At 40.3% G+C, this 14843-nt stretch overlaps 1 protein-coding gene across 2 annotated transcripts in view; it reads left to right on the top strand.

Annotated features, from left to right (window-relative positions):
• PXDNL (peroxidasin like) overlaps positions 1-14843 on the top strand; it is a 507521-nt gene that overhangs the window by 315411 nt on the left and 177267 nt on the right. For both annotated transcript variants that reach the window (XM_065519201.1, XM_045398234.2), the window contains exon 5: positions 11288-11359. In XM_065519201.1, coding sequence (XP_065375273.1) covers positions 11288-11359 — 72 coding nt within the window. The remainder of the gene's footprint in view (positions 1-11287; positions 11360-14843) is intronic.

Genomic DNA, 14843 nt, shown 5'->3' with positions numbered 1-14843 from the left:
AAGCTTCTGTTGCCCCATCCTTCCCCTGTAAAAGCCTCTGGGATCCATTTCTGCATTTTCTCTTGGGATTATCTCTGCTTCACGTGAGACCCGCTGCCTCATTTCTTCTTTCCTAGACCACGATAGCATCCGCATAGCTAATTCATCCCTTGTTCTGTTCCATCGTACCACCTTTGACTGAACCGTGACCCTAAATTGCAGCACTGACAACATCAATTTCCTGAGCCTGAAACCCTTTAATTAGTGCTTAAAAAAATACAGACCAGCCCCTACATATCTCAGTATTCACAGGCAAACCAGTAAAGTCGTGTTGGCCAGGCTAGTCTCAAACTCTTGACCTCACATGATCCACCCACTTTGACCTCCCCAAGTGCTGAGATTATAGGCGTGAACCATAGTGCCCGGCCCCGGGAATCTTAAATTCCAAAATATCGCCTGATGAGCCTCAGGTCTCCTGTGCTTCTTAGGTCATGTCTCAGGCCTCACCTCATGGTACGGTTTTATCTCATCTAAAATCTGTCCATGCTTTCCAGATTTAAGTCCCTCTGCATGTGGCCTATAGTTCTTTTCCTCTGTATGCTTTGTTCTATGCTCCTGCTGTCCTTTAGATTCAAATATGAGCCAACTTCAGCTTCTATTTCTTTATTTCCTCCACTGTGTTGAAGGAAACCACAAAATCACATAGCTGTACTATTTTGAGTAACAACAAACCCATCTCGAATTTCAGGTAGATCCTCAAATAATTCAATTTTTCCAGAAACTCATGTTTGTTAAGAAGTCTTAGAGAGTGTGATCTTCTAGAACTAGGTGAGATGAGTTTCTCAGTAGGATCATGCTCTCGATGGGTCAATAAAGGTGAAAACTAAAACTTGACCATGGTCTAGCAATGACAAGGAGCACAATGGAGCTCCTTCTCTCGCTGGCTCTGCGGACTCTTCCCAAGGTGCCCCTCTTGCCTTAGATCCAATACTCCTCCCACATTTCATAGGTGACTTGGCCTTCTGCCTTTCTAGAACCTTGTACTAAGCGTCTATTGCGCATTCTCTCTGATCTTGCAGCTGCCCTGCAATATAGATAATATTATCATTTTTCAGTTTTAATGGGTGTCTTTTGCATGCCAAAACTCTTTTAGGAGCTGGGCTGTGGCACTAAACAAAACATAAAATTCCTGACCTTGATGGACCTGCTAACATTCTAGCAGGGAAGGCAAGCTTTAAAACTAATAAATGAACAAGCATATTGCATAGTGTAATGCAAGTCTTTGGCAAATATTTAAATCTGTAAACACACACACACACACACACACAGATATACTGTGGGCAGGGAAGGAGACACATGCATGCCAGGGAGACACAGTGCAGGCAGAGAGGCAGCCACTGCTAACACCCTAAGTTAGGAGTGAGCCTGGCATGTGAGAGGAACACCTTGGATACTGATGTGGCTGGAGCAGAGAGACAGGCCCAGGTAGCACAGAACTGTGTAGATCAGAGGAACAGATTTGATTTGTATCATTTTGAGTGATGTGCATTTTATTCTGAGTGAGCACTGGAGGGTTTTGAAGGACAGTTGGCATACCTGATCCAACAGGCCTTACAATGATCACTCTGATTTCTATGTTTCTTGCATTCTTCTTTATAGAGATTTATTTGACAAATAAATATTGTATATATTTATAATGTACAATATGATGCTTATATATATGCATACATTGTGAAATGGCCAAGTCAAACTAATTAACCTATTTTACTTCATACGCTTATTGTTTTGTCTGTGTGGTGAGAACATCTAAAATCTCTTATCTCAACAAGGATGACTATGTTGACAATAGGCTATGGCCTGGCAAGGGCGGGGACCAGTTGGTTGTTTTGTTGTACAATAGGCCAGAAGTGGTGTGGTCTCAGATTAAGGAGGCAGCAGGGTAGGTTTGGGATGGGTGCACCATCTGGATTTCTTTTGCAACCAATCACTTAGATGTAGAATATTGGAGAAAGAAAGAAGTTGAAGGTATTACTGAGATTCTTGCCCTAAACAACTAGAAGGAAGTATGGTCCTCAGCTGAGATGGACAGGCTGGGAAGTGGGCATGAAGACTAATCAGGATTGCAGATTTGCACACAACAAGTTTGAGATGTCTACTAGGCAGCCCCATGGGCATGGGGCTGGCAGTAGGGCATGGGTCTCCAATGTAAGGCGGCGGTGAGGACTAGCTGTGCAATGTGGGTATCTTTGGCATCTGAAAGTGCTCATGTTCCCAGTATTGGATGCCATTGAGTTTGGCTGGAAAAAAGGAGAAGCCTCAGGACTCAGCCCCAGGCACTCCAGTCCAGGAGCCTGGGGAAAGAGAAGGAAGCAGTGAAGGGCCCTGGGCATGTCCATTGAGGTGGGAGAGGATCTGGGAGAATGGTGTCCTGGAAGCCAGGGAAGAACATGGCAGGGAGAGGGACTAACTGATGCACTCCAATGCTGCTGAAAATCCACTAGGGAAAGGACTAAGAACTCAGTCCCAGCTTTAGCAGTGATGATCAAAAGGAGCTGAGCTCCTTGTCCTGTGTGATATAGCCACAATTGAAAATTCACACCCCTGCTTTTCTTTTCGACATATCTCTTATATTTCACCGTTGACTTTGCCTTTTACCTTAAGGGGAAAATTGAGGGCAAAGCTAATAGACATCTCACTAGTTTTCCTTGTGACAAGAGATGATTGTGGGTTAGTGCCCATTTCCTCTGTTCCAGCCGGTTTCACTGGGACACATTCCTGCCTCCTTTTTACAGTCACATCTTCCAATAGCCCTTTTGGTGCCATCGAGTACCACTGGTCCTGTGCAGGGTCTTCCTCACTTTGCTTCTATTAATTCTTTCCTCTTCTTCTTTGGCACCCTTTTAATAATTTTCTATCATTTCATTTTCTAGGATCCTTTGGAAAAGCTCTTGCAGCCTTCAATTGAGGCTCCACGTGGCGTTCATCGTCACCACCACTCCTTCCTGCTCAGAAAATAAAGCAGGCTGTAGCTCAGGTGTTTCTCAACCTGGCACTGTTGACATTTTGGGCTTAGTAATATTGTGGGGCTGGCCCAGGTCATGTAGGACGTTGAGCAACACCCTGGTCCCTACCCACTGGAGGCTAGTAGCACCACCACCTCCAGCTGCGACAAATAAAAACATCTCCAGACATTGCCAAATATTCCCTGGGGGGATGGAGGAGGACAAAACAAAATTATCCTAAGCTGAAAACCACTGCACACCATTGCTCTAGCTGGAGTCTCTCTCTCTAGCTAATGTCCAGTCCTTTGTTTGCATAGATGCTGGTAATGTTGTAAAATAAAAATTTCACTAAGAAATTTCTTTTCTTTAAATCTTGTCATGTGTCCTTATATCTTTAAGGTAAAGCTCAAACCACCTTGTTGAGTGCAAAGGAAATGTGTGATTCGGTTCCTGCCCAAGTCCATCTTTCCAGAGCTCTGCAGGCAACCAGTGCTTCTATCCCATTCAGCTCCTTACTATTCTGTACAAGAGCCCTGCATTTTAATGCCTCTGCACCTCACATACATTTGTCTCCCCATTTTCTACACTGTCTTTTCTCTTTTGCTCCTAGGTCATTACTGTTTGCCATAAAAGTTAGGTAAAGAATCCTTTTCTCTGTACAACCTTTCTTTATCTTTAAATCGAATGTAGATCTTTGGATTCTCATGGTATTCCTTGCATCCCATTATCATAATACATGTTCTTCCAGACTGTGGTCATCGATTCCTTGTATTTTACCACTTACCTAATTCCAATCACTGAGAAGGTCAAGGATCTTGTCTTACACTTCACAGGCACTCAATAAGTACTTATAAATGTTTTAATATACTAAAGGAGCCAGAGGAGTGAAGTTACGTCTGACACAAGCAGTCACTAAGTCCTTAATGAAAAAAAGTACCATTGAGCTCTAATGGGTGAGAAAACACTTTGAATGTTAGACACTGAAAAAAAACAGGAGTGATTCCAGAGATATTGAATTTAGTTAGAGAGTGCTCAGACTTATGAGGGAGGAGAAAGTCACAAGTTGGTGCTGAATCTTGAAAATCCTTGAATTCCTGCTAAAGACGGTGAGAAGACATTGATGATCCTTAATAAAGTGGATGAACTAATCTGCATTTTTTTCAAAATAATGCTATTTTGAAAGCATATTCAACATAGTGTAGGTTGGAAAGAAGAGACTGGATTTATGTGGAACATTTATAGCTATTAGTTCAGACAAAAAGAGATAGAGATTGAACAAAGAGTGTGAAAGATTTTTCATAACTCTCAATCGCACAATATCTAAACTATTGTAGAAACATGACTTTTTCTGTAACTATTTTTTTTTGAGACAGAGTCTTGCATTGTCACCCAGACTGGAATGCAGTGGTGCGATCTTGGCTCACTGCAACCTCTGAATCCCTGGTTCAAGCAATTCTCCTTCCTCAGCCTCCCGAGTAGCTGGGATTACAGGCACGTGCCACCATGCACAGCTAATTTTTGTATTTTTAGTAGAGACAGGGTTTCACCGTGTTGGCCAGGATGGTCTCAGTCTCCTGACCTAGTGATCCACCCGCCTTGGCTTCCCAAAGTGCTGGGATTACAGGCATGAGCCACCGTGCCCAGCCTTTTTCTGTAACTATTCTAATTTAGGATTGAAATAACTTCCCAGGGAGTAAAGCTTGTGCAGTATGATTTTTAACTGGTTTTAACTCTTTAAGAATAAACATAATTCTCTTTATAAAGAATTTTGGTAGAATATACTGTTATTGACTTTAGCACAGCATGCAAATGAGATGCTGGAAAGCTTTTCTCTGGAAACAACGGATTATGATAATTCAGTCAGTTTTTCCTTTAAAATCAGTTGAAATAATTTACTGTGCTCTGAAATAAGGATCTTCATTCGGATGTTTAATTAATTCCTAAACTCTATGAATAATTTGTTGGTGTAATAGATAATTCTTGCTTGCTATTGTGCAATGAAGCTAAAAAGTGCCTATTTTAATCTCAGCTGAAATTATTATACAGAAAGTTGGTGTCATCTCCATGCACCCAGCCCGTGGATGTGAGGCAGGACACGGTGGATCTCCAAGCCAGCTATCAGCAAACTGCTTTTCCTCTAAGCTCTGTTTCATGTGCTAGGATTGCTGACATCTTATTTTCAATATCCCCTGTATTTCTGGCTTCAGATTCAGATATCCTTAGCTTGTGTTTGCACACATATAGACACATGCAAAATTACATACACAGACACACAGAGACACACAGACACACTCTGGTGTGCAGCCTCCTTCTACCAACAGTACGCCTTTTTTTCTTTATAATCTCATGGATTTTGAGAATATAAAAAGCAGCTACTTTATACAAAAAGGTTGAGAACATTGACTGTATATGCTATTTTGATTGTGCCGTTAGATACAGATAAATACAGTGTTTTTCTCTCCATCTCTGCTCTTGCCTTAGATGGAGGTTGCCAAGGTGATCATACGGCACAGAACATTTGTTTTTATGTGGCTCAGTGAGTTCACGCTGAAAGCTAAAGCGATACCAGCAACTTCTCACCCTGAGAATCATTCTCTTATTTTTGTTGTCGTTCTCTGGCCACATGTTCTTGCTCTGCATGTTTTAAAGATTGTAGGAAGATTTTTTGTCCTCAGTTTGGTGGCCTGATGCCTCGGGGTGGTTGTATAAATAAATATTTACTCAGATAAGAGATGTCACATGTGCTTTCAGTGCTCACAAAAATGTGTGATTCTAACATGTCCCTTTGGAGTGAGATGGATTCTCCTGGAGAAGCCCCAGGAAGACTTTGCTAGATGCCTTCTAGGTTCATTAGTGCTCAAGGATTCTATAAAGTTTTAGGAAATACAATTAAACATACATTATTACAGATCTTACTAAAGTCAGGCTTGTGTAAATGTTTGGGATGGTTCTTCCCCCAAGGAAATGTAATACCATTTTAGGTTGTTGAGCTGATATTAACTCAGAAAGCTTTTATTAGGGTTCGTACTCCCATCTTTTGTTTTATACCATAGAACATATGAAGAGTTCAATGTCTTATCCTCACGTTTGCAAAGACGATGCTCATGCAAAAATACTGACTGGTCATTCATTCTTTCAGTGATCAGCTATGCATTGACTATCCATTTGTCAAACTCTGCTAAGAAACTAGGGATGTGAATATTACTTTAAATCCAATATGATTTCTGTCTTCATGGACCTTAGAGTTTAGTTAGGGCAGACAGACATGGATCACATAATCACTCAAAGAAATACAACGTTGCAACAGTACAATGTTGGGTGAACCCATAACAGGGGCATTAGACCAGGAGCGCAGGGAAGGCTTTCCAAGGAAAGAGCACAGTAAGATCTGAAAACAAGTCCGGAATTACCAGGCAAGAAGGGTGGGAAGGTTTACTGGGCTACCAAGACAATCATTCAGAGACTGCTGTGGGCAGGAGTATGGCAGGTATGTGGCTGGGAGGAGGCCAGAGCACTGGGATTGAGGTGGGGCAAGAGGGGGATAAAGGGGAGACTGGAAGGGCATTTTCAGGCAAGAACAGGCTAGAACTTGGGCTCTGTTAAAAAATTCTGTCTTTATTTCTATAGAAATTAAAAGTCATTTAAGGGTCTTGTATTTCTTTTGAGGGTAGACCAGATGGATGTAGGGAGACCATTTTGTTCTAATATTTTAGTACCTGAGGGCATAGTTTGCTCTAGTGTGGAAGTAGCGGGTAAGAGGAGAATGGAGTACATTCAAGAGACATTTAGGAAGCAAAACAAAAAACAAACACACACACACAGAATTGGGTAAGTTCTTATATTTTAGTACCTGAGGGCATAGTTTGCTCTAGTGTGGAAGTAGTGGGTAAGAGGAGAATGGAGTACATTCAAGAGACATTTAGGAAGCAAAATAAAAAAACAAACAAACAAACAAACAAACAAACACAGAATTGGGTAAGATACAGGGAGTGAGGGAGACGGAGGGGTCAGTACTGGTTTTCTGAGTTGTGCAAATAGATATACAGCAGTGCCATGAACTGAGACAAGCAAAAATGGAGGACAGCCAGTATGGTGAAGGAAGATCCTGGGCTGGGTTTCTGACACGTTGGATTTGAGGTTCCTTGAGACATCTAGGATGTCTTAAATCCTTAAAAGACAATGTCTTTTAAGAAGACATTGGGTGCATGAATTTAGGTCCTAGAGGTAAATTTGGGTTGGAGATGTAACTTGTAGGTCTTCTGCATAGAGATAATAATTGAAGCCAGGGGTGTTGATGAAAGCATCTGGGGAAGCTAAGTATGAATCAACATGACACGACAATGGCAATAATTTCCTGTCTGCTTTAAATGAAGGGATAACTACTAATTCATTTACATGTAAACTTGATGAAGTGACTTAAACAGATTTAAAATACTCTCAAGTAATCATTCATATTTATCTACCTGCAATAGATATCCAAAAATGACAGGGTTATCCACAGCCTAGAAAAATAAGGTATAGGAGAGGATACTCTTGCTATCTTATCAAAGCTCAGAAGGGAGTGGAGATCAAAGCTAACTCCCTCCTTATTTGAATCTATTAAAGCCATCACATAAATCAAACACATATAACCTAAAACATCCTACTGCTTTAAATTGACTTACAGTTTTAAAAAAATTTTGAAAACAATTTTGTTAGAAAATTTGGCAAATCATATGGACACAAAACTTAAATATACTTGCACTATAATCGAACAGAACTCTCTGGGTTGTCTTATTTTCCTGCAAGGAAATAATCTTACATGCATTTTTCTTATTCATTGGTAGTGAATTCCAATACCAGTTGCTTACCCTACTGTGTATTAGATTGAAGTCCAGCAGAAAACATTTGTCCTTCAGGGCATCCCTGGGTGAGTCTAAGATTGCAGTGATTTATTCTAGGGAAGCATGGCTGGGATGGGGAATAGACAGGGCTCTGTGATTAGTGGGCTGTCAGTGGGTGCATTGTGGAAAAGGAGATTATGCATTTCTCATGAATTATGAGCAATTCATAGTAAGTATGAATTGCTACCTGTGAAATATTTAAATATTAAATCTATATTTATTAATTACTGTGGATTGTAAATCACATAGTAGCTATGTGATATTAGATAAACTGTTGTATGTTATTCTACCCTTTAGATTGTCTCTTTGCCCCAATTTTAGGTGGCTCAGTGTGTAAGATGCCCTCCCAAGTGAAAGCTGTCTTTCTTTCTAGTTCTAGCAATGCAGACACCTGTGCAAACTATGGAGGATACACATTTGATCAATGATGTCAGGAATACTAGTGCTACTTGAAAATTCTTATGCTAAACTCAAGTTTTCTTTATAATAAATTGTTCCAAAGCATTAAAAAGTTGAACGCAAAAACAACAACAACAACAACAACAACAAAACACTTCTGCTGAACTTATACATAGGCTAGAATATTCACTTTGAAAATCTGGGAGTTGTTAGCTTGGCTAAACCACAGACCTGGCTTGTGACTCCTTTCCTGTGACCTGTTAGCTTGTTTTATGACTGGAATGCGATACTTGCCTCCAGTTAAGAACCCCACAGCTTCACATTTAAAAAGCCACTAATGTAGGCAAACTGAGAACAGGAGTGTAAAGAGCCTGAGTGTTGCTGGGTCTGTGGCTTGGATTTACCATTGATTGGCTCTGTGGCCTTGGGCACTTTCCTTCTCCCTGTGGAGTATCTGTTTCCATACCCGAGAAAGGCTCTGCTCTGGGATTCTTGGATCAGGTTTCCATAGCTCATCTCTGGGTACTCTGTGTCAGCTGAGCCTGTGCATGGCCATCCCGCTTGCCGTTAAGAGAGGCTGGCTGTGTGAAACTGAACAAATTACCTTATCTGGGGTATTTATAAACCTACCACACAGTGCGGTTGCAAAAAATTAAAAATGACTAAATACATGTAAAGCACTTAGGACAATAAATTTTTTTTTTTTGCTATTGCTCTTATTTACTTCATGCTAAGTTTGATGCCCTCATCAGCACTTATTCCTAGTCTTCATAAAATGTCTATTTGTACTCTACAGGCCTGGGCCTGTCCAGTATACACAGAGATTGGAATCCAATGATGCGATACATTTCACTTGGGAAGAGAAACCTTGTAATGGACCCTCTTTCTAGCTCTTTCTTCACTGCAGTCACAGAGACTTCTCTCTCTTCCCCGCTTTCAGCAGCCAGTCACCCCCCAACACTCCTCCCTCATATCCGTTTTCACTCTCCCAGCCCCTACCTCCTTTTTAATGTGCTAGACCAGTGATGCAGGTAATGATTTTGTGGGTGACAGTGTGTGAGTGCATGGGAGTGACTATGTGTGTGTGACTATGTTAGTGTATGTGAGCATATATGTGAATACATGTGTCAGTGTGTGAAAGTGTGTTAGTGTACGAGACAATGTGAGTGTGAGCATGACAGTGTGTGAGTGTGTGAGATTAGGTGAGTGTGTGCGAGTGTATAGATGTGTATCTGAGTGTGACAGTGTGTGTTAGTGTATGTGAGAGTGTATGTGAACAAGTGTGAGTGCGCACGCGTGTCCAAGAGTGTGTGTGTGTTAGCGTAAGTGTGGTAGTGTATATGAGTATATGTGAGTGAGTGTGTGAGTGTGAGCATTTGTGAGTATGAGGGAGTCTGTCAACATGCGAGGGTGTGTTCATATGAGTGTGTTAGAGTGTATCAGTGTGAAATAATGTGAGAGTGTGTGTCTGTGATTATGAAAGTATGTGTGAAGCTGAGAGTGTCTGTATGTGTGAGAGTCTGTTATGAGTGTGAGTGTGTGTATAATTCAAGGCAACCAAGGTAAAATTGTTTCATGCTATCCCTAAGGCAATTATTGCTGGGTCTTATACAATGTCACCACTGTAAAATGTCACCACTTTTAAAATGAACAGAACTCCTGGGAGGAATGCATGGGACAAGGGCCAGGATGCTGAATTTCAGAGAGTGGTATAGTGTAGCACTGACTCTGGATCCAACCTAAGGTAATCTGAAACAAGCATACGTTTCCAGCGACATGGTTTTCATTCTCTTGTGATTATTTTACTTTTTCATTAGGTGTCCCAAGTGCTCTTCCTATAATAATGATTTATAAGAAGGAAGCCTAGGAATGAAGCAAAAGTATTTTTTCTTAAACATTCTTCTTTTCTCCTTTCAAAAATATTTCTAATTGTGATGAAATAAATACATTTTATGCAAACATGGGCTATAAAGCTTTCTTTTTACTTTCCTGCCCTTACTTCAAGTCAGATAGCTTCCCATTGACAAAATCAAGTACCATTCACTGTGTCTTCCCACATACATGTACAATATCCTCTTTTTCCAATTTAGGGTGAAACTTTGTTGCTTTTCATGATAACTTTGTATCTGCAGTGCTTTCCTCAGCAGTTCACTATAGACTACTGTATATTACTGTTGGTTTCATTGATAGTATTTGAAAAAGCTGTGTTGAGAAGTCAGGTTCAGGGAATACATTTAAATTTTCTAAGAGGAGTGTGCAGCCTTCCCCATGGATCCTTCTGTCTGTTGGGAAGATTCGCTTCGCAAAGGTCTGCTCAGCTGTCTGCTCTGGAAGCATGCTTCTCCATTTCATCACAAGATTTCTGAAGGAAATGCCAGCCTTTCTGTCTTCAGTTGCCCTGTTTTAGGAGAAGCCTTTCTGAAATGGAAGCTTAGGAAATAACTCCTGGATCAGTTGCACAGAGGGGATACCGAGGTCTGAAAAACTCTAATTCCAAAAGGATTAACATAAGACACATTACTTCTCATCGATCCCCCAGGGTTAGGATTAATTCGAGTATGATGATCATATGACATCAAATAGGTCATCCTTTGACTCCCTCAGACAGGACACTTCTCCCTGTTCTGAAATGTAAATAAGCGTGTGGTCACTTGTAATGTATCTTATTACGTTTGAAATCTTAACTATTACCCTAACTTCACCTACTTTAAACATTTTAATGAGTAAAAGAGTAATTTCAACAACCAGTTAGCATCGACTCAAGAGGCTCCCTGGGAAAAGGGGGCAGCATCATGCCCCTTTCTGGGTGGACTTCGGATTCCCCTTTGGAACATCAGGATTTTAGACCCAGGACTGTGAAGAACAGAAGCGACAAAATATCTGAGTTTCTGATTTTGGTATGTGACATATAGTGGTTGGAGCCAGTGAAATTCACAATTTCAGCTGAAGCAATTGCTAATTCTTCAAACATTTTATTTTACTCACCAGCACAAGGAATAACCAACTTGAATTTTTGCCTTCCAGGTACATTCATTTCAACCAACTAGAAACGCTACAGCCAGAGACCTTTGGAGACCTTCCGAAATTAGAGCGACTGTAAGTGTTGACCCTTTAGATGTCCTTTCCTTCTGCTTTACATTTTCCGTTTATACAACCCATCTGACTGCCATGGAGATCAGGCCACTTTGCCGTGAGCTTTAGAGGCATAGCCTGTACCTTGGCACTATAAAACAGAGTTAATATAAAGCTTTCTATAGTTTAAGATCAATGGAGAAAAGGTGAAATAGCCAATTAAAAAATAGGGCAAAAGAGAGGAAGAAGCACTTCACAAATGAGGGAAAGCTATTTAAAAAACTTACATCAGGGGCCGGGCATAGTGGCTCACACCTGTAATCCCAGCACTCTGGGAGGCCGAGGTGGGCAGATCACCTGAGTTCATTCAGGAGTTCGATACCAGCTTGGCCAAGATGGTGAAACCCTGTCTCTGCTAAAAATACAAAAAAGTAGCTGAGCCTGGTGGCACACTCCTGTAATCCCAGCTACTCGGGAGGCTGAGGCACGAGAATCGCTTGAACCCGGGAGGCGTAGGTTGCAGTGAGCCAAGATCGTGCCACTGCACTCCAGCCTGGGTTGCAGAGTGAGATTCTGTCTCAAAAAGAAAGAAAGAAACAAACAAACAAACAAAACCTTACAGCAGAATTTTGTATAGATGATCATATACATCCCCTATGACTTAGCAGTTTCACTTTCGAGTATATACACAGCAGAAATGCACACATGTATGCACCAGAAGATGTGTTCTTGTATTTGCAGCAGCATTATTTCTGGTAACTCCACACTGAGAACTACTCAAGTCTCCAATAACAAAATGGTAGAGAAATAAGCTGTTGTACATTCATAAAATAGAATACTATACTGCAAGATGGATGGATGTCAGAAACATTCTGAGAAGAATAATCTGAACACTGGAAATTCCATAGTTCTATTTTATCCTCAAAAGTAATTTTAAGAGATAGGAGTAATATATGCAGTATTGAGAAGTCAAATGCTGCTTACCTTTGGTGGGAGAGAGGACGTTAGAAATGGCAGGAGGAGCCTCTGTAGGCCTGGCAATGTTTTGTGTTCTTTGTTTTTCCTGGGTGGTAATTACACAGCTGTGTTCACTTTCAGGCAAGGCATTGTACTCTACATCACAATGTCTGCACTTTTCCGGATGTATTTTGTATTTCAATAAAGGCTTATTAAACAGACAATGACAAACCACAGGGGCACTTGGACAGCCTTCTTCTGTTTTGTCTTTTATCAAATAAAGATACTCTACTACTTCAGTTCTTCTAATACCTTATATTAATAAATTCATTGTATCTAGCTGATGATATGCTATTTTTCTCTGAAAAGAAAGTGTGGAATTACATAGTTAACCTTAACCAGAAATCTGTTTTCCCTAAAAGAAAATTTGAATTAAAAATTTATGTTTAAAAAAGGATGCCCTTAAATAATACACAAAATAGATCAGTAAAATTAAAGACTAAGGAGAGCAAGTTAACCACTTTCTTATGCAGTTACTGCAACCTCATTTGCCTATGGAAGTGTAGCAGTTGCAAGCCATACAATCACATGGTTTGCTTTTGTTTACTTTGTGCTGGAGGCATGTGATCGTGAATAGGAAATGAGGTAGGAAAATGTGCTGTACTACCCCTTTTCTGCTCTAACCTGTGTGAGCAGGGAGCCAGCCCTGTGCAGGACAGCCATGGTGCAAAACAGATGGATTGTTCAAGATTTAGCATCACAATGGTTGATACCTTCAAAACACATGAGACACCAACTTTAATTTGAAGGATTTTTTTTTTTTTGTCAAATTGTTAGTCTTGTATTCCTGTGGTGTAGCAATAAACCACTAAGCCTTGTATTTTTGCTGTGAAGCCAATAAACCATCAAGACTCAAAATCCTCACCAACAGCAGCCCTGAAAACTGTGAAGATGGGAAGGGGAGAGTCCTGCTGCCTGGGAAGGTGTGGAAGCCCTGGCAGGCAGGCCCATGGCAGTGGTGGTGGGGCTTGCCTTTATAGAAAGGACTTCTTAGCTTGGGATCCATGAGTGGGCTCGGAAGGCATGGAATGGACCAACTAAAAAAGTTTTAGTTTCTGGTTTCTTTCCTATTGTCTAAATATATTTGTATCTATTTTAACCTTGTAGTGCAGACATGTGTATCAAATCATATCACACAATAGAGCTCCTGAAAAAAAACTTGATCTTGGACCCTCTCTCCAAAGGCAGCTTCTTTTAGCTATTTCTCTTTTATATTCTTTGGTTGTTGCCATCATAATTATTAGGATTCTCTAGAGGGACAGAACTAATAGGATAGATAGATGCTATATAAAGGGGAGTTTAGGAGTATTAACTTACATAATCACAAGGTCCCACAATAGACCATCTGCAAGCTGAGGAGCAAGGAAGCCAGTCTGAGAACTTGGAGTCTGATGTTTGAGGACAAAAAGAATGCAGCTCAGGAGAAAGATGTAGTCTGGGAGGCTAAGCCAGTCTAATCTTTTCATGTTCTTCTACCTGCTTTTTATTCTGGTCACGCTGGCAACTGATTAGATGGTGCCCTCCCAGGTTAAGGGTGGGTCTGCCTTTCCCAGTCCACTGACTCAAATGTTAATCTCCTTTGGCAACACCCTCACAAGCACACCAAGGATCAATATTTTGTATCTTTCAATCCAATCAAATTAACACTCAGTATTAACTGTCACAAATAGGTAATAGATTTTTATTTCATTCCTTTTCCACTGTAGAAGATACCAATTTTCACTCTGAAGATCAGAATTTATCTTGCTTATGCTATCCCTGTGTGATACAGACACACACACCTGCATGCACACACACATGCATGCACACACACAGACACACACACACACTAGAAGGTCAATTACATACCGATAAGTGAACTAAATATATATATATACACATCTTCACTCTGTTAGCTATGTTATTATCTTTATATTACTCAGATATTCAACATGTTTAGCCTACCCTGCAACTACAATGAAATTTCTTGCTGTTGACCATAAATTACCTTGAACAATTGAAAGTATATATTATTTTAACTAAATTATTGTAGGGTCAGGAAACATGCTCACATTTTATTTCTTTCTCTTTGTGTAAATATTATGAATCTGGCCACTTCAAAAATAATTGTCTTAATAAAAGGGCAATTTTCTTGTGTGATTTAAATTATTTAAAATAATGTCATGTCTTTGGTTCATATTTGAACTGTTACTTTCGTATATATTTTTTGCTCTTCCTGGACATTCTAAATGCATTATGTGCCTTTGCAATATCTTCACATTTTTTATGTCACCAAATTATATAAACCATGTCATTTCTCTTTTACACCAGAAACCCGTTTTCTAATTTGAACTGACTTTTCATTAGGATTAGTGTCATCTGCCATCAACCTGGAATTTCCCTTCACTAATTGCTTGAGTGAAGTCCATGGTTTCTCATCTCCATTCTTCCTTTTTCTTGTGTTACTTCTTTGTTCTGCTGGAACACATGTTGAAGAACTTACTATGAAAAG

This window comes from Macaca fascicularis, chromosome 8 (genome assembly GCF_037993035.2).
Source record: "Macaca fascicularis isolate 582-1 chromosome 8, T2T-MFA8v1.1".
In the NCBI taxonomy this organism is placed as follows: domain Eukaryota; kingdom Metazoa; phylum Chordata; class Mammalia; order Primates; family Cercopithecidae; genus Macaca; species Macaca fascicularis.
Note: the sequence above shows the minus strand (reverse complement) of the source record. Positions and strands in the feature narration are given on the sequence as shown.